Below are 24,266 nucleotides of genomic sequence, written 5' to 3' on the forward strand. Positions count from 1 at the left end.
GGGGGGGGGGGTAGGTAGCCACCAAACATAAAGTATAAGCCTACAGAAATATCTTAAAATGACAAAGAAATAAACATTTTTAGAGCAACATATAAAATTAAAAATTTTTAAAAATAGAGTTAAATTAAGTATCAGCCATGTTTTCAGCATCAATCCTGAGGAAAGGAATGCAGACAGTTGTGCTGTCCATTCACTTTCCAAGAAGACTCCACAGCAACCACTGTGCCCTGACCATTCTTCCCTACCCTGTCTCTAGTAGGGTGATTCCTGAGTTTTCCTGATAAGAATCCCTGGGGCACAGATTAAATACACAGATTTCCAGGGCTTCTCTTAATTCTGAGGGAGTGGGTCTGTCTGGGATTACACCCAGGTTGTGCGTTTTGATTAATCACAAAGATGACTCAACAGAATTGCCTGACCTGCAGCCTAGCGTAAGTCCTCCTTACCCATGATCTGCAAGGAAGCTGAACAGCTCCAGCACACACTCACCCTGCCCTGCAGTGTACACAGAGCTCTCCTAGCTGCAAGGCCCATAAACACCCAGCTATTAAAAGCAGGGAGCAGACAGCTGCTCTGACAATTGGCTGAGAAACTGATCGTGCACCAACCCTACCACCGCCTTTGCCATACATAATAAGCAAGCACATAACTGGACAAAATTATGTGTCCAGGCAACAGGTAGTGCAAGACAGATTCCTGAGCATAGAGACACTCAAGAGGCAAACGCTACCATTGTCTTGGTTCTGGGCCAGGGGACCACTTTTCAACTGTGGCAGGGAGCTGAAGGAAGTTTTCCAAACAGTGCAGCAGCGCCACTGAGCTGAGGAAGCAGAGGTCAGGCTGTGGTTGGCCGCAGTAGCTGGCATCCTTGAGAACAAATGAAAGGATCACTAAAGTCCTGGGGTGAGGAGGGACACTGCTGTCAAGGCCTGACCTAAGGGATGGGCTACAGGGGCGCAGGTCAAGACTGCCTAAAGCTCACCAAGGAGCTGGTGCGTGGAGTAGCAAGCAGAACACAGACACTGGAAGGTCACTGTAGGGCACAGTAGAGAAACTTTATTAATATATCATTAACAAGCCTGGCATGCAGCCCGGACATCAGGAAGACCACACCTTAGAATTAAAGACCCGTCGCTGGAACAGAAATTCTCAGCTCGTGCAATTTGCCACCACCTCCCAGGGGACATCTGTCAATGTCTGGAGACATTACTGGTTGTTACAACTAGAAAGATGCCACTGGCATCAAGTGGGTAGAGGTCACAGCTGCTGTTCAGCATCCTACAATGCACGGGGTTCCCTCCATTCACCACCCTCCAACTAAGAATTGCACAAACCTAAATGCCAGTAGTGCTAAGGTTCAGAATCTTTTCTCTAAAGCATATTTGCTCTAGACTTATCCTGGAAAATATGAATAACAAGGCCTAGGAAGGACTCTGAGCTTGCAAGTTGGAGAAGCATGGAAAATATATCTTAGAATTCCCAAAAATGTAAGCTAACAAAGTATAAATCAAGCCTATGGAGCCTTAAAGCAACCAGCCAGGAAATGACCTTTTAACACAAAATTCAACATTCTTCCAAAGACTCTAAGAATGCAGACCTCCAATGTAGCATTCATAATGTCCAGTAAATTTTAAGTCTTAGACATGCATAAAGAAACCAAAAAAAAAAAAAAAAACAGGAAAATGTAAACCACAGCAAGAAAGTAACCTACATCATAAAAAACAAATCCCCCCAAATATATAAATAAGAATAAAAACAAATCCAAGTTGACCCGAACATTGGGTTTTTAAAATTTTTATGTTCACAGAATTAGAGAAATATTGATACAGGAGAGCTAGGTTCTTGTCTCACACAGTCGAAAAATGAATCTTGGGGACAAAGGAGAGTAAGCGAAGTGATACACGTTTATTAAGTAGATACACAGAGAAAGCTCTCAGGAGTGAGAGGGGTCCCGACAGGGTTGCCACTGGGGGCTTTTAGAGGCCGTCTTTTATTAAGAACCTAGCCAGGGAGCCCACAGCCTTGAGATTCTTGTGCAATCTTGGTTTGAGCAGGGACTATTGATAACACCTTAATGACCTATTTCTTTGTGGTCCAGGGAGTTTCTGTGATTACTTAGTAACCATCAAAGAAAGATACTCCCTAACATTTAGGAGCTAGGGAGCCAGGTTTATTATTTTTCTATTTTTATTGTCTTATCTCTGTTTTCTTGGGATGGGTAGGAGCCTGAGTTTGGGCCTTTCAGTGTCCTTGGGGTTTATGGGAGCCCACAGATTTCTCGGAGCCAGACTTTGGGCCTTTCCCTTATCTTACCCTGCCTACACCCATCTGCCCCTAACTCATACCTATATCAATATGAGTAAACAGATCCTCTGCAGAAAAACACAAACTGCAATAAAAGAGCTATGTGGACATTTTATAATTGAAAAGTACAAAACAAAACCACCCCCACTAGTTGGGCTTAGTAACAGTTTGAAGTTATCAGAGAATATAGTCAGACTGATCGGAAGAAAACTATCCAATGTGAAGAACAGAGAGAAAACTGAATAAAATTAAGAAAAGAGGGAACTAGGTGACATTTTCAAATGGTCTGACATACATGGAAAATGAGAATCCAAGACAGAGAAAAAATGAGAATCAATCAAAATATTTCAAAAGATATAACGGCCAAATCATTTCCCAAATTTTTAGAGAAAGTATCAAATTTAAGAACAAAGAGCTCAGCAAAGGGCACCTGGGTGGCCTAGTAGGTTAAGTGTCTGACTTTGGCTCAACTCAGGTCATGATCTCAGGTTCCAGGAATCCACCCCCATGTCATGCTCCCTGCTTACCAGAGAGTCTGCTTCTCCCTCTCCCTCTGTCTCCCCTCCCCCTGCTTGTGCACTCGCTCTCGCGCTCTCTCTCTCTCTCTCTCTCTCTCTGTGTCAAATAAATAAATAAAAGCTTTAAAAAAAAATTCTTGCAAACCCCAAAAGGTATAAATTCAAGGGGAGTCACATCTTGGGTCATTATCAATCTCCTTAAAAAAGTCAACTAAAAAAGAAAAGAAAAATCTTTTTAAACCTGCCAGAGAGAAAACAGAACCATGCAGGAAGGCTAAGACACAAAGAAGGAATGACTTCTCAGAATCTATGAAGACCAGATGACAATGAAGCAATATCCTTAACATACTAAAAGACAACTGTCATTCCAGAATACAATATATCCAGTCAGCGTATCCCTCAGAAACACGGGAAAAAAACGGATTTTCAGATAAACAAAAAAGGAATTCATCACTTGCAGACCTATACTTAAGAAAAGCTCGGAGGGGCACCAGGGTGGCTCAGTCGGTTGAGCATCTAAGTCTTTTATTTCATCTGGGGCCATGATCTCAGGGTTGTAGGATAGGGCTCCACATCATGCTCCCTCCTTTAGTGTGGACTCTACTGGGGGTTCTCTCTCTCCCCCTGCCCACAGTTCCCCCTGTTTGGGCTCTTTCTTTCTAAATAAATAAGTAAATTAAATCTTAAAAAAAGAAAATGGTTTCTCTAATAGAACACAAGCAGCAATAACAAACAGGCCTTCATCAAAACAAAAACATTCCACTCCTCAAAAGTTATTAATAAAACAGAAAGGCATGGACAGCCTAGGTGGCTCAGCGATTTAGCGCCGCCTTCAGCCCAGGTCCTGGGAACCTGGGATCGAGTCCCATGTCAGGCTCCCTGCATGGAGCCGGCTTCTCCCTCTGCGTCTTTGCCTCTCTCTCTCATGAATAAATAAATAAAATCTTAAAAAAAAAAAAAAAAAAAAAAACAGAAAGGCATGCCACTGACTCAAAGAAAATGTGTGCAATTTCTACATCTGGCAAAGAACAAGAATCTTGAATATACAAAACTCGTACAATGCAATAAGACAAAAACCCAATGTAAGAAAAAAAGAGGTCAAATACTTAAGTATTTCACAAAGAAGATACAAGAAGAGTAAAGAAGCACATTCCTAGTCGGAATGTAATCAGGTACCTTCACTATACAGATGAGAAAAATTAATCTTAAAGCAGTTTGCCCAAGGCAATAGCTAGAAAGAAGAAAACAAGGATTTATGAAAAGCAATGCAACAATATAGTCTGATCAGGTTTACAACCTCCCCTTCTAAAGTTTTTTTGTAAAGATATTATTTATTTGAGAGAGACAGAGTGCACAAGCAGGGGGAGAAGCAGGCAGAGGGAGAGGGAGAAGCAGGCTCCCTGGGTAGAAGGGCTTTGGGACCAAGACCTAAGCAAGACACGGGGCACCTGTGTGGTTCAGTGGATGAGCCTCTGCCTTCAGCTCAGGGCATGATCCTGAGACTCTGCCAGGGATCAAGTCCCACATCCGGCTCCCCACAGGGAACCTGCTTCTCTATCTCTCTGCCCCTCTTGTGTGTATCTCTTATGAATAAATAAAATTAAAAAAAAAAAAAACTCTACAACACGTAACCGACTGAAGCACCCAGGCACCCCACCCCAATTAAATTTCATAAATGTCCTCTGTACCATGTACATGACTTATTTTATCCAGTGCTCAACAAACAACCTCATGTGAAGCAAATATTCTTTATTACCATTTTAAAAATCAGGAAACTGAGGGGCCCCCAGGTGGCTCAGTCAGTCAGGCGTTTGACTCTTAATTTCAGCTCAGGTCATGGTCTCAGGGTCAGGATATGGAGTCTCACCGCCAGCCCTGCGCTCGGTGGGGGGTCGGCTTGAGTCTGTGTGTGTGTGTGTGTGTGTGTGTGTGTCTCTCTCCCTGCCACAGACTCCGATTAACTAATTAAAACATTAAAGATCAGGTAACTGAGACTTTAAGAAATGAATTCACTTCCCTAAAATATTCCTCTTTAGCACATTTCAAAACCAGGATTGGATCTCAAATCTGAATGCTATCAGAGCCCATGCTCACAATCCCTACCCTATCCAGGCCACCGCAGCATCTTCTACAAAGTACTCGGGCACCTGAGTCAACACTTGACTATTCTGTGTATGGGATTCCCAGTACAGATTCTAAGACACTGAAGCCTGATAAACACCAGCATGCTTGAGCTGCAATTTTGAAAGGGATATTGACTACCAAGAAAGGCTGAACTTACGACCCATAAACTACCCCTCTGTACTGGAAGCTTTTAGTTATAAGACATCACGTAAAAGCTGAATATGTATTTGATGACCTAACAGTATCACTTGGCATCTTTTAAAATGACTCTACCCCAATATCTATTATCACAATGCCCAGAGGGACGCCTGGGTGGCTCAGTGGTTGACCTGCCTTCAGCTCAGGTCATGATCCCAGGGTCCTGGGATGGAGTCCTGCATCAGGATCCCTGCAGGGAGCCTGCTTCTCCCTCAGCCTGCCTGCCTGCCCCTACCTCTCTCATAAATAAATTCATTCATTCATTCATTCACTCATTCATTTTTTTAAAAAAAAAGAATGCCTGGGGGGAGGGATCCATCCTCAGTGTTGTTTCAAAAAAATTCCCCACATACATCCACTGTGCACCACAGTCTGGGAACCACTGAGCTATAGCATTCCCTTCCAGTTTGCACTAACCCACCCCCACCCCCCATAAAGTACTTGAGCGCAGAATCCATTCTAGATACTCCTAACTCCCCAGACCAGGAATTTCCCCTTTACGTGAAGATAAACCAGGGCACCTAAGTGGCTGAGTCAGTTCGGCATCTGACTTCAGCTCAGTTCATGATTCCAGAGTCCTAGGATAGAGCCCGGAATGTGGCTCCCTGCTCAGCAGGCAATCTGCTTCTCCTTCTGCCCCTCCCCCCTCCACTCATGCTCTGTTTCTCGCTTTCTCTCTCAAATAATAAAAATGTTTTAAAAAAAATAATGAAAGAGATCTAAACCAAACAAGCCTCTCCTTCTGTAACTTGCTTTGTGGGCTCAAACTCCTCTAACAACAGAAAATTAAACTTGTACCCAATGGCTCTTCTTACCTCTTCCCTAGCAAACCAGAACACTGACAAACTGCCTCTACAGATTAACTTTTCCCAAAATGCACAGGTCCAACTCAAGTTGATATCATAAGTAAAAGAAAAATGGAAGGAAAAATGTATTTAAAAGAAAGATTTTAGGGGAGCCTGGCTGGTTTGGTTGGTAGAGCAGGCAAATCTTGATCTCAGAATCACTGAATATCTGGAATTCATTATTGTCCAGCCTACACATTAAGCAATGCAGAGTGTCTACACTGACACAAAAGTAGCTTTGAATAAAAATAAAGTTCTGTCCAAGAACTATGGACTTCACAGCATAAGGCTGAGAGGCTAACAAACTTTTTATCAACTGCCTTTCCACAGTCTAGGGAGTCCATTCAGAGGAGGTAGAGGGGGGTCTGGTGGACCTGTCCCTTCCCACAGTCAATATTCTCCAGTTTTTTTTTTAAACTCCAGCTGTTTCTAAAAAGGGCTGCAGTCTTTACTCAGGAGAAGTTAGCAAGCTAGCTGTGCACCCTGCACAGGCCCCTTCTACTTCCTTCTCAGAGTCTGTAATAAAGAACACCTACCTGATGTCCTGACTACCAATCTTAAAATACAGCCAAGGAGGAGACAGATCTAGAAAGCAGTAGAATGGCCAAGAGAAGAGACTCTTAAGAGATAGGAAGGAGAAGGGTCCACTCAGAAAAACTGTGAGATCTAAATGATATAGATACAAAAAGCATGCCTTTTTCTCCACAATGCAGAATTCTTTTTTTTTTTTTTAATTTTTATTTATTTATGATAGTCACAGAGAGAGAGAGAGAGAGAGGCAGAGACACAGGCAGAGGGAGAAGCAGGCTCCATGCACCAGGAGCCTGATGTGGGATTCGATCCCGGGTCTCCAGGATCGCGCCCTGGGCCAAAGGCAGGCGCCAAACCGCTGCGCCACCCAGGGATCCCCACAATGCAGAATTCTAAAAATGCAACTACATCACCTAAATAAATAAAAAAAAACAACAACAAGGTAAGTAAAAACATTTCCCTACATCTCCCTGAGATGCACTACATAAATATTAGTCGTAGATTCTCCGTATTTGAGGTAAAGTCACTGTGATCATGAATTAGTGAATTCTAATTGCTCCTAGGGAAAATAGTTAGGTTTCATGCCAGCCTTTAATAACATTTTTATCAATTGATCAATATACATATAACTTCAGGTGTTTTTGTTTAAAGACACTGTATATAGTATCCATTGTTGACTCATTAATATTTGACTCACACCAAAAGCACAGTATGTAACTCCTACCTGAACCCAGCTTCCATAACACAGGCATTTTCTACATAATATGTACCATATTTACTCCAGAAAGCACATCACAGCCTTCCAGTACTCAGGAACACTATACAGCATTTTAGCATTCTGTGTGGGGCCATTTATAACAGCAAAATCACCAAAAAAAAAAAAAAAAGCACAAAACTACAGAAAACTGGCACTAAAATATGAATAGCCCGTGAAAAGAACACTTGTTTACAGTATGGCAGTTGAAGCCAGAAGGCAGTGTGTCACCTTGCTTGCCCCCAGCTGAGAATATGTACATAAGGTGACTCAAAATTTTAATGACCATGTGCATGCCGACAAATGATGCGAATGACTTTCACGTATTGATTTGGGGGTCATACATAAACTTTAGCAAGTAGGCAAATCTGCAAACAGAATCTGTGAACAATGAGGATTTATTATAAATTCTTGCAAGACAGATCGACAATAAGTGATACAAAGAAACTAGGATGTTTGCAGTGAGTCCACTCATCTTAGAAGTTCAAACAAAGATTTGTGTTTCCCTGAACCCACGTGATGTGGAGCATCTTTTTCATCTGTCACACCAGTCAGAATGACTAAAATTAACAAGACAGGAAACAACAAATGTTGGTGAAGATGCAGAGAAAGGGGAACCCTTTAATACTGTTGGTGGGAATGCAAGCTGGTGCAGTCACTCTGGTAAACTTTTTGGAGGTTCCTCAAAAAGTTAAAAAGAACTACCCTATGACTCAGCAATTGCACTGCTAGGTATTTACCCCAAAGATACAAATATGGTGATCTAAAGGGGCACCTGCACACCAGTGTTTATAGCAGCAATGCCCACAATAGCCAAACTATGGAAAAGCGCAGAGATGTCCATCAACAGATGAATGGATAAAGAAGATGTGGTATATATATACAATAGAATATTACTCAGCCATCAGAAATGATGATGGCCTACCATTTACATATAGACATGGATGGAACTGGGCAGCCCCGGTGGCTCAGTGGTTTAGCGCCGCCTTCAGTCCAGGATGTGGTGATCCTGGAGACCTGGGATCGAGTCCCATGTCAGGCTCCCTGCATGGAGCCTGCTTCTCCCTCTGCCTGTGTTTCTGCGCCTGCCTCTCTCTCTCCCTCTCCCTCCCTCCCTCCCTCTCTCTCTCTCTCTGTGTCTCTCATGAATAAATAAATAAAATCTTAAAAAAAAAAAAAAAAGACATGGATGGAACTGGAGGGTACTATTACGCTGAGCAAAATAAGCCAATCAGAGACAATTATCATATGGTTTCACTCATATATGGAATTTAAGAAACAGCACAGAGAATCATAGGGAAAGAGAGGAAAAACCCAATGGGATGTCATCAGAAAGGGAGACACCACAAGAGACTGTTAACTCTGGGAAACAAACTGAGGGTTGCTGCAGGGGAGGTGGGTGAAGGGATGGGGTAACTGGGTCAGGGGCATTAAGGTGGGCACGTTATGTGATGAGCACTGGGTTATATACACAAGTGATGAACTATTGAATATTAAATCTGAAACTACTGATGTACTGTATGTTGACTGAGTTTGAATTAATAAAAAAGAAAACACTTCCATCATCATGAAAGAAGGGGGGGGGGGGGAGAAGTTCAAAGAAAACAAGTACTCTCTCTATCCAAACAATTAAGATGAGATTTTAGCCAAAATAAAATGTATGGTCCAAATGACCCAATTCTGCAAGGAAGTCTGTCTGTACCAACGAACCAGAAGCAGAGAACAGCATCCATGAACTCAAAAGCTGACAGTTGTGACTTTACCTGGAATTCAGAGCAAAGCAATCATTAAGGTCCAAAATAAGAACTACCACAGTTCCTCAAACAGGAGACTTCGTCAGGAAACCCAGGGCTAGTCAGGCTTGAAATCTTAAGGAAAGAGCTCTGTGCCATATGTGTTATTTAATACAAGAAAATCTGTATCACAGGATAAAACCATCCTCATTACTGAGAATGCCATCCTGTGTGCTCTAGTACTATATTCCTCTAACATTCAGGCTCGCTTCCACTCAAGCCTGAAGCCAGGTCACGTTGGCAAAGTTGAGATCCATTTCTACTAGGATGGGGCTGGGGATCATTCTCTGCCTTCAATCTGGGCTCGTCATACCTGAAGCTATCATCTTCCCCCCAAATGGCCCTAACATCGTGTGCTCTGAGCTGGGAAAGTAACCAAGTGAGATTTGAAGCAGGACATTTCCTGCTTTTTCTGTGTCCTGGACAAGAACAAAGCAAGAAATTAGCCACTGGTCCCCCTGTAGAGGTGAAAGCAACCCATCCTGAGACTATGACCCATGACTGGCAGTGACATTCTAAAATGAGCAAGTACTGGGATGCCTGGGTGGCTCAGTGATTGAGTGCCTGCCTTCAGCTCAAGGCATGGTCCTGGAGACCCAGAATTGAGTCCCACATCAGGATCCCCTGGGGGGAGCCTGATTCTCCCTCTGTCTATACCTCTGCCTCTCTCTGTTTCTCTCATAATAAATAAAATCTTTTTTAAAAATAAAGTAAGTATAATGCTCAAAACATCACTACAGTGAGGAATCTGTGTTCTTCATGCCAGTCTGTTGACTTTACAAAAAGGCAGCCTGTGTTATTGCAAAATCCTTTTATTTGGTTAAAAAAAAAAAAATTAAAGTCCTAGAGATTTGAGGAACTTAAATAGACCACCATGGGTTGTTTCAACAGACCACCAACCAGAACCACCAATCCAAACAAAACGTTATAGTTCATAAAAACTCTTCCTCATTTAGTACTCAAATTTAACAGAGAAATGATCAAGTGGGAATGTAAAATGATGCAGCCACTGTGAAAGAGAGTATGGCAGTTCCTCAAAAATACACCGTATTATCCAGCAATTCCACTTTTGCAGATGTACCCAAAAGAACTGTAAGAACCTGAAGAGGTATTTGTGCACCCACATGTTGTTCACAGCAACATTATTCACAATTGCCAAAAACTGGAGACAAATCGCCCAACGCCCACTGACAGGTGAATGGGTAAACAAAACATGGTACCATCCATACAGTGGAATAGTATTCAACTTTAAAAAGGAGTTACAAAAAAAAAAAAAAAGGAGTTACAGTGACCCCTGGGTAGCTCAGCAGTTCAGTGTCTGCCTTTGGGTCAGATCATGATCCCAGGATCCTGGGATCGAGTCCCACCATCAAGCTCCCCACAAGGGAGCTCTGTGTGTGTCTCCCACAAGCTCCCTCTGCCTATGTCTCTGCCTCTGTGTGTGTGTGTGTGTGTGTGTGTGTCTCTCATGAACAAATAAATAAAATCTTTAAAAAACAGGGCAGCCCCAGTGGCGCAGCGGTTTAGCGCTGCCTGCAGCCCAGGGTATGATCCTGGGGACCCAGGATCGAGTCCCATGTCGGGCTCCCTGCATGGAGCCTGCTTCTCCCTCTGCCTGTGTCTATGCCTCTCTCATGCACTCTAAATAAATAAATAAATAAATAAATAAATAAATAAATAAATAAATAAATAAATAAATAAATAAATCTATCTATCTATCTATCTATCTATCTATCTATCTATCTTAAAAAAAATAAAAATAAAAAACAAAAAACAAAGCTCAAAAGCCAGGTGTAGTTTTACCAATGCTGTGCTAAGGTAAACAAATGACAAGTCATTTTTATATAGGGTACATCCCATGATATCCTTGAATATTACAGATCCCAACTAGGAATTTAGCAGCTTCTTCCAGTGAGGACACACAACCTCCCAGAACCAGGGATTAGGAGGTAGTGCCTGAGTATAAGGCACAAATGTTCAGAGGTGCCTCTCAGAACTTTGTGGTGCCAGCTTCTGCCTGAAGGAATCAGCCCACCTGTGATGAAAAAGTGTCCTATTTCTTTACCTAGCAAGATTCTAGACACAAGAAAATGCCTGAGGAAATCTGTCTTTCCCACATTTCTGCAATTTCAGGTTCCGCCCATGGTTTAACCCAAACAATTATTTATAAGGGGACAATTCTTTGAGGCTAATCAAGCTAGCAAATTAACACCTTTGGGAGATGTTTACATTCAGGTAAGCTGATGCGCCAGATCAGATCAGATTTCCCAAAAGCCTCAGTGGGTTAGAGGAAGAAAAACAGGTGAACTCACTCACCCAGGGCAGCAAAGAGCTTTCTTGGACTGAACCATCACCTCAAACCTGGCTCCCATGTTTAACCTTTTCACAGTAGAGTCCTAGCGAAATTTCCTATTTATTTATGGAAGCTAAGCATGATCTAGCTAATTCATAAAGAAATCTGACTATGCTCCTTAGTAGTATAAGAAACTACAATAGAATAACAAACAGGAGGAGAAGCACAGCAAGGAAGGCGCCTTCACTGGAGCATATAGGCAGTGCTACCATTTCCACATCACAATAGAGGAACTGAAGGTACCCATCACAGCCTACACAGACAGAGAAACCCTCGAGAGTCACACAATTCCAATATTACTAAGGCTCTGCTCAGAGTAAGATGTGGAGAAGACATCTTGCATTTTGTCAAGAAAAGTATTCACAAGAAACAGAAGCTCCAGACATGTAGCAACTAGGTAAAAGAAGCAATTATTTTACATTTAAATTGTTTGGTTTTAACTTTCCATACGGATTTTTTTCTTTCTTTTTTAATAAAAATTGCATCTATTGGGGCCCCTGGCTGGCTCAGTTAGAAAAGCATGTGACTCTTGATCTCGGTGTCATAAACTTGAGTCCATACTGGGTGTAAAGATCACTAAAAATAAATAAATAAACTTGAAAATATATATATATATATTTAAGGTGTACAACATCAAATTTTGATATAGATATACATTGGAAAAGGAGTACTACAGTCAAGCTAATTAACATATCCATCACTTTACATGTTATCCTTTTGAGTGTATGGTGGAAACACTATGATAGAACTCTCTTAGCAAATATCAAGTATACAATACAGTTAAAACGAAGTGTTTTTTTGTTTTTAAACCAAACAGCCCAAAGCAAAGAGATATCCAGGATCGAGTTTGTACAAGAACCCTTCAGCTGTTCTCAATGGTATGTCTGTGGAAAGTCCCTGGTCAAGACACCTGAAATCCTCACTACCTTCCTAACACATAAGACCAGCGTAAACTATGGGAAAATTTTATGGCATTTCTCAATACAAAAACACTGAACACATCAAACTGGGTCTTGTCCTTAAAACTACTATAATGCGGGATCCCTGGGTGGCGCAGCGGTTTGGCGCCTGCCTTTGGCCCAGGGCGCGATCCTGGAGACCCGGGATCGAATCCCACATCGGGCTCCCAGTGCATGGAGCCTGCTTCTCCCTCCGCCTGTGTCTCTGCCTCTCTCTCTCTCTCTCTCTGTGACTATCATAAATAAATAAAAATTAAAAAAAAAAACTACTATAATGCACACTAAAGAAGATAATCGTGAGTAAAATAATAACCTGAAGGGAAAGCAATATAAAGTAGAACATAGGTAATCTCCAAACTTACTAAAAACAATGTAACATTTGAAGTTTCATCCCAAACATCAACTATTTTCTTTAATACTAGTAAAAAAAAAACCAGGGCACCTGGCTGGTTCAGTGGGTTAAGCAACCATCTTCCACTCCAGGCTCCAGTCATGGTCTCAGGGTCCTGGGATGGAGCCCCACATCGGGCTCCCTGCTCTCCCTCTCCCTCTGCCACTACCCTCCCCCATGCATGTTCAAGCATGAGCTCTCTCTCTCGCTCTCTAATAAATAAATAAAACCTTTTTATTTTATTTATTTATTTATTCATGAGAGACACAGAAAGAGAGGCAGAGAGACACAGGCAGAGGGAGAAGCAGGCTCCTTGCCCGATGTGGGACTCGATCCCAGATCCCAGGAATCCGGGATCACTCCCTGAGCCGAAGGCAGATGCTTAACTGCTGAGCTGCCCCAGTGTCCCAATAAATAAAATCTTAAAAAATAAATAAATAAATAACTACAGAACTGGTGAATATGTTTGCAATGGACTCTATATTTTTCCTTAACAATTATATTAAACATAGTTAAGTAGTTCATTTAAATAGTACAATTTTCCCTTTTCTCAAATACAATCTTTTAGATTCAACTTTATACACCCAATTTCATAGAAGGTCACTTATAAAATACAATTTTGATGTACATGAAAGTTTTAATGAACAACAACACAATTTCCACACATACAACTATGAGATTCATGCATGAAAACTCTGGAAATTTGATACACCTAGATCAATTTAATACTTACTTTTTAATTAGATTCCATTACCAATAGAATACTTTGAAAAGCCTGTGCCTAAATGTGATCAAAGGCAGCCTGGACCTGATCTCATAGAAAACTTTCATTGTGTATCGGTAAAGTTCAATTAAAGGAAAAAAAATTAATTCACCCGATATAAAATAAGCTTCTCTGGTAAGGTTTAAATGATTCTAGGAGCACCTGGGTGGCTCAGATGGTTATATGTCAGACTCCTGATTATGGCTTAAGCCATGATCTCCCAGTCATGAGACCAACCCTGGATTGGGCTCCACGCTGGGCATGGATTCTCCCTCTCCCTCGGTCCCTCCCACCCCTGCCCTTAAAAAATTAAATAAACAAAAGTTAAGATTCTATTTACAAAATGTTTAATTCATGAACTTTTCCAAAATGTTTCAGCTGCTTCTGGAGAGATATACATGCTGATACTAAATGACACTTACCTTCCGATAAATCATATGGCACATGGCAACTCTTAACCTCATGCCAGCACACTGAACATGATAAAAGTATAAGTGGTGCAGTATGGCGAGAACGAGTGTGCAGGCGGTCAGCACCGTGGCATAGCCGTAGGCTTCGTGCAGAGCCACAGAATCATTAGGGTCCTGGTTTTCAAAATACTTAATAATTTTCCCCAAAAATATGGGCTGGATTACTCTGGTCCCTTCCTAAAGAGAAGAGAGAAAAGCTGTAATTAGAAATACAGGTCATACCAGTTTTTCTTAACACAGCTTTGTTTTTATTACTAGTGTGTTAAAAAGGCATTTTAACAAAGTGCTATGTTCACCACTAATCTCAAAGAAAAACAGAACTACTCTCTTATGTACAATAAGAGATAATAGTTTAACCGTAAGCCAAAATTCTAAGTGCAAAAGCAATAAAGTTTTAGTACATTGTGCTTGGGTACACTGTGGATGCTAAACCAATATTATAGCCTGTGTTTAGAATACATTTGGCAAGTATCAGAGAAGTCTTGGCCTAAGATGAATAAGGAAAAGAAGTGGCAAAAGACAGGTAAAGCATGTGCTTACAGGTGGGCAGCCCCAGCTCACAGCCTACCCATTTCATCTACACTGTCAATGTCCCAGCACAAAGCCAAGTCAAGAATGATTTGCTTATGAGAAGCAAGCTCTTGCAACTCCCTTCTGCATTAAAACAGCCTTGGTAAACTGAGATTGCACAGACACAGATCAAATAAAGAACCCACCACTTTTTCCCAACCCAAAACTCCACATATCAGCAGATCAGAAGAATGAAGTGCTGTCTCCAAATTCTCTTGAAGGAAAAGGACCAAGTTCAGGAGGTTCCCAGGCTCTCAGTGGTAGTGTTGCCTTCGTATGTCTCTACCCCTAGAAGCTGAGTACTAGGTCTTAAGAGTCAAAAATTTAACACAACAGAAAGCGAGCTAAAAATAATGCCATCAATGGTTCACCATCAGCCGTATTATTACAGGCATCGGTTTTGAAGAATTTTAACAATCATCTATATCCCAAAGCAAAAAAATTGAAGTCCTACACCAATGTGTTAGGAAGCACTGAGGCTTACCTCCTGAATAAGACTTAGGGAAAGAAATTTTTACCCTAAAACTAATGGCAAAGAATTGGCAAAGCTTACCCCTCCCTGCCAGATGGCCACTCTATTCCACAAATTACTTCTACCCTTGTAAGGCACCTTCCTCTGGCATCAAGGAATACCAAACAGTCCATGCAAATCCATGTCACCAAAAGCAAACACACAGGCCCTCTGCATCACTTCATCTAATGCCAAAAGTTTGGAGATCTTCCAAGAACTTGACTTTGAAACAAACATTTCCTCTTGGGTAATCTCTCCTTATTAACACAGATATGGCAAACAACCAACAGATTGGCTCTGATACCTCTGTTCCGTCTCTTCCAAGTGAAGAGTCCATAGCACAAAAGGGCAAGGGAGAGATGCCCGAAGGTTGAGTACCTTCGGCTCAGGGCGTGATCCCAGAGTGCTGGCATCAAGTTCCACATCACGCTAACTCCAAGGACCCTGCTTTTCCCACTGCCTGTGTCTCTGCCTCTCTGTGTCTCTCATGAATAAAGTTTTAAAAGGGAGGGGGAGGCACCAAGGGAACCCAAAAAACCAAACCTGAAACACGACTAACATGCATTTTCTTCTAAACCAACTGTGCCCCTTCTGGATATTTTATAGAAAGATGTTGCCATCCCTCAGAGAGGTATGACATGAAACCCCCAACACTGCACACTCCTGCACACACCCGTTCACAGATGTCCCCGTCAGCCTCACCGCTCAGGAGGTCAGGGCACTTTTTCTACTACAAGGAAATGATGCTCACTGTAGAAGTAAGATGATCAGATCTCAAGAACACAAAGGCTCACTGTTGTCTGATCAGCATGCCCAATCACTCGTCCCAAGAGTTTATGAAAACAACCCAAATACAGCAGGCCATAAAACAGACCGTGTATGGGAATACTGAGATGAAAATCTGGAGGCTTACAGAGTGAAGCAAGAACATCACACTGTACACGTGGGCAGTCCCAGCCTAAGTCAGCAGCTCGCCACCCTGGGGCTATCCACCAGGAGACCAGAGATAACACCTGCCATCTCAAACTTGCATCACACTTAGGTCTGGGACTAAGGTGTTTGTTGACTGTTCCTCAGCTCTCCATTTGAGCCTAACATGAGCGTTGCTACCGGAAAATATAATCAGACTTACCCATCAGAGAGAAAATGCATAGATGGAGCAAACCCAGTGAGAAAGAACACAACCTAACGGAGGGACACTACCACCTAAGCACCTGGATTTTTCTGACAGCACTTAATAATCCATCAAACAAACAGGCTCACAAACGAGTAATGCCAGCTCTTGGCCCCTACCTTCCCACTCACCTGTCCATTCTGCATCCTCAACCCCCAAATACTAAGAAATAAAACTGGGAAAATATGTATTATTAAATCTGAAACTAACCATAATTAAAACTTTCTGGAGAGCAAGGAGCAAGGTCAAAACTTGCTTGAGCAAATACTCCCATCTTTCTCTTTTTTAAGATTTTAATTTTTTATTCATGAGAGACACAGAGAGAGAGGCAGAGACACAGGCAGAGGGAGAAACAGGCTCCAGGCAGGGAGGCCGATGTGGGACTCGATCCCAGGACCCCAGGACTAGGCCCTGGGCTGAAGGCAGGCACTAAACCGTTGAGCCACCCAACGATCCCCAAACACTCCCATCTTTTGAGAGTAATCTATGCAGGTGAAGACTCTTCCCACAAACCAACTGAGAATACAATCTTTATTATTCCTTCATGGGAATGCTTCTGGATTATGAAATCATAAGGGATTTTTTAAAAGATCCCAGTATGATACCACAACCCTCCCTAAGTCAAGGCTCTACCGGAGTTCAATCTTTAAAGCAGGTACTTCAACAGAGTATTTGGAACTCAGCTCCCCAAAAGGACCTGACCTTTAGGCCCTACCTCTTGCTTCCTAAGATAACTTAATTACATGGCTAGATGCCAAAACTTGCATCTACCCCATGTACCTGAAACATTTCTTGCCCAACTCCACCATCCCAGATCCATGAGAAAAAAAGAAAGCATGGGAAATAGAAATAAGCCATCAAACAAGAAAAAAATGATCAAGTGAAACTTAACAGCAAAAAAGTGAGCCTGTTTAGAACAGCCCCTCCCAACTTCCTGCTTTCCCCCTATAAAAGTGTTTGGCAGACTTGCCTCCAGTTTGGTCATAATGGGCTTGTTCCAGATGGCAACTGTCTCCCATTCCTGAATAAATCCATGTTTTAAAATACCTGGCAGTTTTTATTTTTAAGGTTAACAGAGGAAAAGCAATGAATGAACACAGAAGAATCAGAATCACCCATCTAGTAAATTAATGGATCTTGAGCAACGATCATGAATAGTGCTCCTAACGTCACCCACACAAGAAAGACAAGCAGACAGGATGTCCCTAATAAGCGAGGCACACCACTGGACCTACAAAGTACATCTGCCATGGAGGAGGGAAGAAAAAAATACTGAGTCATGTCAAGCTTCTAAATCTAACCACCAATGTAAGGCTTCCAAAGGAACATGTTAAATGATACAGGGGATAAGGACTAAGCCAAATCCAGACGGTGAGACTCTCCATGGGACAGACAACTTGGTTTCAAGTACTCAATGTGAACATAAAAATAAAACTACAGTTGAGACGGAATGGAAAGGAACCCATAAACCCTCTATGAACCAAACGCACCTAATTTTGGATACAGATATGAACTGCAAGGGAAAAAATAACTTGAGCACTAGATACTGATGATACCTAATATCACTGTTAATATTGATGCAAATAATGGCACTAGATTATACAGGAGATGGACACCTGGGTGGCTTAGCGGTTTAGTGCCTGCCTTTGGCCCAGGGCGTGATCCTGGGGTCCTGGGACCAAGTCCCACATCGGGCTCACTGCATAGAGTCTGCTTCTTCCCCTGCCTATGTCTCTGCCTCTGTGTGTGTGTGTGTGTGTGTGTGTGATGAATAAATAAATAAAAAAAATATTAAAAAAAAAAAAAAAGACCGCTCATGAGTGGATAGCCACTGAAGCTGGCCTAGGGTGACATACAAGTGTCATCTGCAGGTGAGGAAAAGCCATTTCCCTCGACCCTTCTGAGCCCTTGGCTGAGATGCTCTTAATAAAAGAAAGATAAACAGGAGAGAAACAAAAGTTTATCACCAGTAAACTTCCATATACACGGGAGAGCACCAGGAGAACTGCTCAACGCCTAGAGAGGCCAGAGCCTCAATGGAGGCAGGTGGGGGGGCGGGGAGGAAGTTTAACAGGAAAAAAGGCAAACAAGGATAAGGCTTCTTGTGCAGATATAAGTCATCTTAAAGTCATCTTCAATTCGTCTTAAAAGACTTCTCTGTTAATAAGATTTTCCTGTGATTTAAAGCCACCCTTGGCACAAAGAGGAAGATAATTTTATAAAGGAAACCTACATTTGTAAAGATATCTCCCTCTTTGTGTATCTGTCCCTTACAGAAGAGTAACTTCCACTGTGTCTACAGAGCTTCTGTGACTGATGCTTCTCAAAAATACTCAGTTCAGGGGACGCCTGGGTGGTTCAGTGGTTGAGTGTCTGCCTTCGGCTCAGGGTGTGATCCTGGAGTCCTGGGATGGAGTCCCACATCAGGGTCCCTGCAGGGAGCCTACTTCTCCCTCTGCCTAGGTCTCTGTGTCTCTCTGTCTCTCATGAATAAATTAAAAAAAAAAAATCTTAAAAAAAATACTCAGCTCAGGAAAACCCAGCTGGCTTAACTGGTAGACCATGAGACTCTTGGTCTCAGGCTTGTGAGTTCAGCCCCATATTGGGCATGGAGCCAATTTAAAAAAATTTTTTTTTCAATCAGCTCAAAAAAATCTGTATCCCAAAGAGGTATAATGTGGGATGGTATATTCTGCAACCCTTCCATCGTATCCTATGTCTGTATTTTTGAAGTGTTCTTAAAAAGCTACAGGGGCAAAGGGGGAAAAACAGTGTATGTAAGTATATGAAGCAGGGGCAGCTAGGTGGTTCAGTCAGTTAAGTGTCTGCCTTCGGGTCAGGTCATGAGTCCTGGGATAGAGCCCCACATTGGGTTCTCTCCTCTTGGAGAGCCTACTTCTCCCCTCTCCTCCCAGCTTGTGCACTCTCTCTCGCGTGCGCTCTCGCTCTTTCTCAGTTGTCAAGATTCTCTTGTGATTTAGGACTAGGCTTGTCTTCTTAGTACAAAGAGGGAGATAAAAAAAATAATTTTTTTTTTTAAAAAGTGTATGAAGCAGTTGCTAGGAGCACAGAACTGTTGTCAGAGAAAAAACACCTCTTCTTGGCTCTCTGACCATCATCAGTGGGTGCCCTGGCAGAAGGAGGAGACAGGATAGAATGCAAAGAGCACTCATTGACTTAGCAATCAGAATGTTTTGCTCCAGAAATCAGGTGGGTCACCTACACGTCACCTGACCCTAAGTCCACCTATGCCCTCCTCTGCTTCCCTGTCCTTATCCATCGAAATACCTGCCTTGTCTACCTCTGAGGGATCCAAAGACAACTAAATGAGATATAACAGCTCGGTGTCCTAAAGCCAGCATCAAAATATGTATAAACTAAGATCACTCTCATTATACAGGAATCCTAGGAAGAGACCTATTCCATTCTTAATAGCAGGGGCTACTTTCACATAGGGCCTAGAAAACCCATTGCTCCCTTACAGGCAACAAAGGTAGAACAAGAACCCTTATTTTTTTTTTTTAAGAACAAAAAATCTTAAAACTGCTCATAAAAGCCAACTTTTCTAGACGGTTCCTTGGGTTTCACTTTTAAGCAGATTTTTTTAAGGTTTTTTTTTTTTTAATGTATTAGACAAAGAGAGGGAGAAAGAGCACAAGCAGGGGCAGCAGCAGCAGGAGAGGGAGAAGCAGACTCCCCACTGAGCAGGGAGCCCAACTTGGGGCTCGATTCCAGGACCCCGGGATCATGACCTGAGCTGAAGGTAGACGCTTAACCAGCTGAGCTACCCAGGCGACCCACAGATTTTTGTTTTATAATTTAACCATTACAATGAATACAATTTTTAAAAAATGAGTCACCCACTTCCCTGCCATCTCAAAGAAAATGGATGAGAAGCATCACCTTTGTTTGCAACTCGGGGTCATCACTGTGGATACAACTGACCTACGGCTCCACACCCAAGAACAGGCAGGGTGTACACAGCAGGTCTTTCCTGCAGGTCTCCTGTCAGCTTCCTCATCTCCTTTGTCCCGTCTGGGTCTTGGTGGTTATTCGTGGCCTGCCCTGTCTGCTCCCAGCAGCCACTCCTCAGGCCCCTGGGTGAAGCAGAGGTGAGTGGTGCTTGGAACAGCCTTGGGACATAAATGCAAAGGCCTGGGACAGCCCTCCAACTATCAGCCCTGAGTCGAGGCACAAACTACATGGGGGAAAGCTCAAAGGGTTTTGTTGACTTCTTGCCTATCAGCTGAGTTCCGGCCTGAAGACTTAGACAAACACTTGCCTCCCTATAGCCCCTAAACCTGAGAAAAACTCAGCAAAAGTGACCTCAGGCCAAGGCCAGGTCACTGTCCGATGCCGGCAGCCACCTGGGGCCATTTCCGAGGTCACAGGTAGAAGACCTACCACCCAGTCACCCCTCCCCTCTCAGGGCAGGGGGACTAAGAGAACTCACATGGTAATATGAGGCCACCCCACTAACACACCAGCAGGCAGAGACCACATCTCTCCCCAGATAAGGCCCCAGACGCTGTGAGGAGGTAGCCTCTGCTGCTGTCTGCCCCATAAAGAGCCTCCATGCTCTTCCTCCCTACCCTCGGGGCTCTGAGCAGGAGGAGACTTGCTCCGTCCCCACCGCATCCCCATGGAAGTACACACAGGGGCCAAGCCTTCTGGGAGCTCACTGGCTGTTTCAATTTGAGTTAGTGTTGGCCTGCAAGAACACTGTGTTCTTGTTTCTGCGAGTCTTATAATCATTCCTCAATTCTCACAGGACTAAGATTTTCACTTCTTTGAAATCCAACCTCCAAAGCCTCACCCTAGCCTGCATCACTCTGCCTCTCCCCACTGGTAGCTGCCAGCAGTGCCCGGGGAAGGCCCTGCCCACGCTTTGGTTGGTAACACTGCACTGCCTAGAAACCACAGAGCCTTAAGCTTTTTACAAAATCCTAAGGCTGAATTTAGATCTTACACTACCTAAAATACAAAGCCCAACACGCAGCAGAAAACGAAGAGCACAAAATGGGAAGCTGCTTCATTAAATCAATCATTAAAGAAGAATTCATCCCACCTAACTCAGTAACTCTCTCACTAATCACTAAATACCCAAAACAGCACCTGAAAGTGATTTTGAACTCTAACAGATCCTTACTAGCTCCACCATGAAAAATCATTTGTAATGTCTCTCAATCAGCAGTGTGTCAACAGGCAAGTCTAGAAAAACAAGGGTATTTGTGTTGGATTTCAGGCCTCTTTTGCTGCCAGAAAAAAATTCAAGGTTTACTTGTGGTTGAGCTCTAACATCATGGGCTGCCTGAGCTTCCCAGCACCAGGACTAAGTATGAGCCCTCGCATGTGTTCTCTTCAAGACATGAAGAAGAATGATCACCACGTGTGCTAGTCACCATGCTCATCTAGGCCACTGTGTCTCATTTTGTCTGGAATCACAAAGCTACTGACCTCGTCACAGCATCAAGCAGTCTCCAGGCAACCACCCACTCCCACCCTACACCAGATGTGTCTGCTACCAGTACTGTCTGATTCCACCCCAGACTGTCACCGTGCTCTCAGGCCTGCTGCACACCCTGCATATGGGAAAGCACCCCCACACCAGTGACTGACCTAGGGTCCTCAGCTTTGCCCACACCCCCTGGGAGACTCATAGACACCAGCTCTCAGCAGGGAGCCAGATGCATCTGCTGAGTAACAACAGAGAGAGCTCAGCCTCTGCCAAGGTCACCCAAGTCCCATCTGAGACCCCCTCCATGCAGTCTTCCTGCTGGTCAGTCTCCAGGAGCTCATCTAGAATGGGGTCTTACAAGGGGGATCCCTGGGTGGCTCAGCGGTTTAGCGCCTGCCTTCAGCCCAGGGCATGATCCTGGAGTCCCGGGATCGAGTCCCATGTCGGGTTCCAGGCATGGGGCCTGCTTCTCCCTCTGCCTGTGTCTCTGCCTCTGCCTCTCTCTCTCTCTCTCTCTCTGTGTGTGTGTGTCTCTCATGAATAAATAAATAAAATCTTAAAAATAAAAATAGAATGGGGTCTTACAAATGTGGATGGATGTTTAAGGTCTTAGACACCAGGGAAGCCACAACCACATTTGTGTGGGGACGGTAAAGAGTAGAAGGTGGCTTTCTCAAGGGCTCCTGGTCAATCTAAATATGCCATGCTGTTGCTGCTGTCAACACCCTCATCACTGCCAGCAGCCAAGGGACATCGTCACCTGAGCTCTACCAAAATGCACAGTCCCCAACCAGACTTCTTGTCCAAGGAGTTCTTAGCACATTTATAACTTGTCCCAGGCCAGGTTCAACCTGCATGCGTCTGAGACCCTGAAGTCAAAGTTCTCAAGGCAAGCCCTCCTGATAACAGGATGTGCCGTCATGGAGATGATCAGCCTTGGAAGTCGGAGCAGCCACAACAGAGTCTCCACTCTGTCCTTTGTGATTTGTGCCTTTGTGTGACCCCTGGCACACTCTCTAACCACCTGGCACTATGGGGCCTCTTTCTTAAAACGACGATGAAAATAACACACAACACCTGATTTGGCCAAAGGAGTAAAAATAATATTACACGTCAAGTTCTTGCAGCAGTTTCTGATAGTTTTCAAGTAGTTATTATTACGCTACTACTATTACTACATAACTACCAGTATTGCTGCTGCCACTGCCACCACCACCAAGTATGAGCTGCTGCTGAAACTGCTAATAGTACTATTACCACTGAGTATGAACTACTACTGTTGCTGTTACTACGGCGCATGAGGCTCTGCTGCTAGTAATACTACTGAGTATCAGGCTCTACTGCCCCTACTGCTAACAGCAGCAGTAATATTAGGAACAGTACTGCTGCTGCTAGGAACAATACTACTGAGTATGAGTCTCTATTACTCTTGCTGTTAGCAGTAGTAGTAATACTACTAGTAACAGCATGATTGCTACTACCAAGTATGAGACCTTCTGTTGCTGCTGGTACTTAGCAATACCACTACTGAAAATGAGAAACCGAGCAGCCTGGTGGCTCAGTGGTTTAGCGTCACCTTCAGCCCAGGGCCTGATCCTGGCGACCCGGGATTAAGTCCCTTATCAGGCTCCCTACATGGAGCCTGCTTCTGCCTCTGCCTGTGTCTCTGCCCCCCCCCCCCCCGCCCCCCATCGCCCCATCTCTCTCATGAATAAATAAAATCTTAAAAAAAAAAGAGAAACCACCAGTGCCACTACTACCACGACCCCTGCCACTGCTACTACTGAGCATGAGATCCTACCACCACTGCTGCTACAAATACTAATACTACTGAGGATGAGCCCCCATTTTGCCAGGTACTCTGCTCCCCAGAAACCAACATCCTGAATGAGGCCAGCTTCTATCTCCCAGGACAATCACTATCTATCACTTGTTAGTGGACAGACTCTCTGGTTTTCTCCAGTGATACAGGGTAGGGATCACTTACCTACTGGCTGCCCTTCAAAACAACAGAGCCTTTTACCCCAGAGCTCCCATCCCACATACAAATCAACCTGCCCACCCATCTCACACCCAACAAAACCCACTCACCACCTTTCTCCACCTAAAAACCACTTTTCACAGCAACTGCAACTTCTCTCCCTATGACTCTCATACACTCACAGGACCATGCATGTCCCTAAGGCCATCCTCAAGTACCACAGAGAGCACAGCCACCCAGGTGGCATACTTCCAGCAGGCCTCAGCCCAGAACAGGTAGAGGCTCACTGGCCCTGTGCCCGGGATAACACTGTCTTACTGGAGGATCTTGACTAAGGCCCACCAGGATAATGGAGGTCACTGACCTCATGGCTTTCTGCCTTTGGGTTTCCATTGCACATCACCCTACAGTAGCTGCAATGTCATACTACCAAAGCCCCACCTTCCAACCAGCAATCCACCCCAATAACCAGGGACAGGAAACCAGAATGGGTGGGCCAGGAATCCTCCGGAATTCACGAGGCCAGAGATCCTCCACAGAGGGGGTTTTGGCTTGTAGTACATGTCCTA

At 43.6% G+C, this 24,266-nt stretch overlaps 1 protein-coding gene across 1 annotated transcript in view; it reads right to left on the minus strand.

The window, feature by feature from the left end:
• Nucleotides 1–24,266, minus strand: part of ABCC4 (ATP binding cassette subfamily C member 4 (PEL blood group)) — a 246,631-nt gene that overhangs the window by 178,833 nt on the left and 43,532 nt on the right. Inside the window, exon 4 of the mRNA XM_072760858.1 lies at nucleotides 13,956–14,180. Within this exon, the coding sequence (XP_072616959.1) occupies nucleotides 13,956–14,180 (225 nt within the window). The remainder of the gene's footprint in view (nucleotides 1–13,955; nucleotides 14,181–24,266) is intronic.

This window comes from Vulpes vulpes, chromosome 6 (assembly GCF_048418805.1).
Source record: "Vulpes vulpes isolate BD-2025 chromosome 6, VulVul3, whole genome shotgun sequence".
Classification (NCBI taxonomy): Eukaryota; Metazoa; Chordata; class Mammalia; order Carnivora; family Canidae; genus Vulpes; species Vulpes vulpes.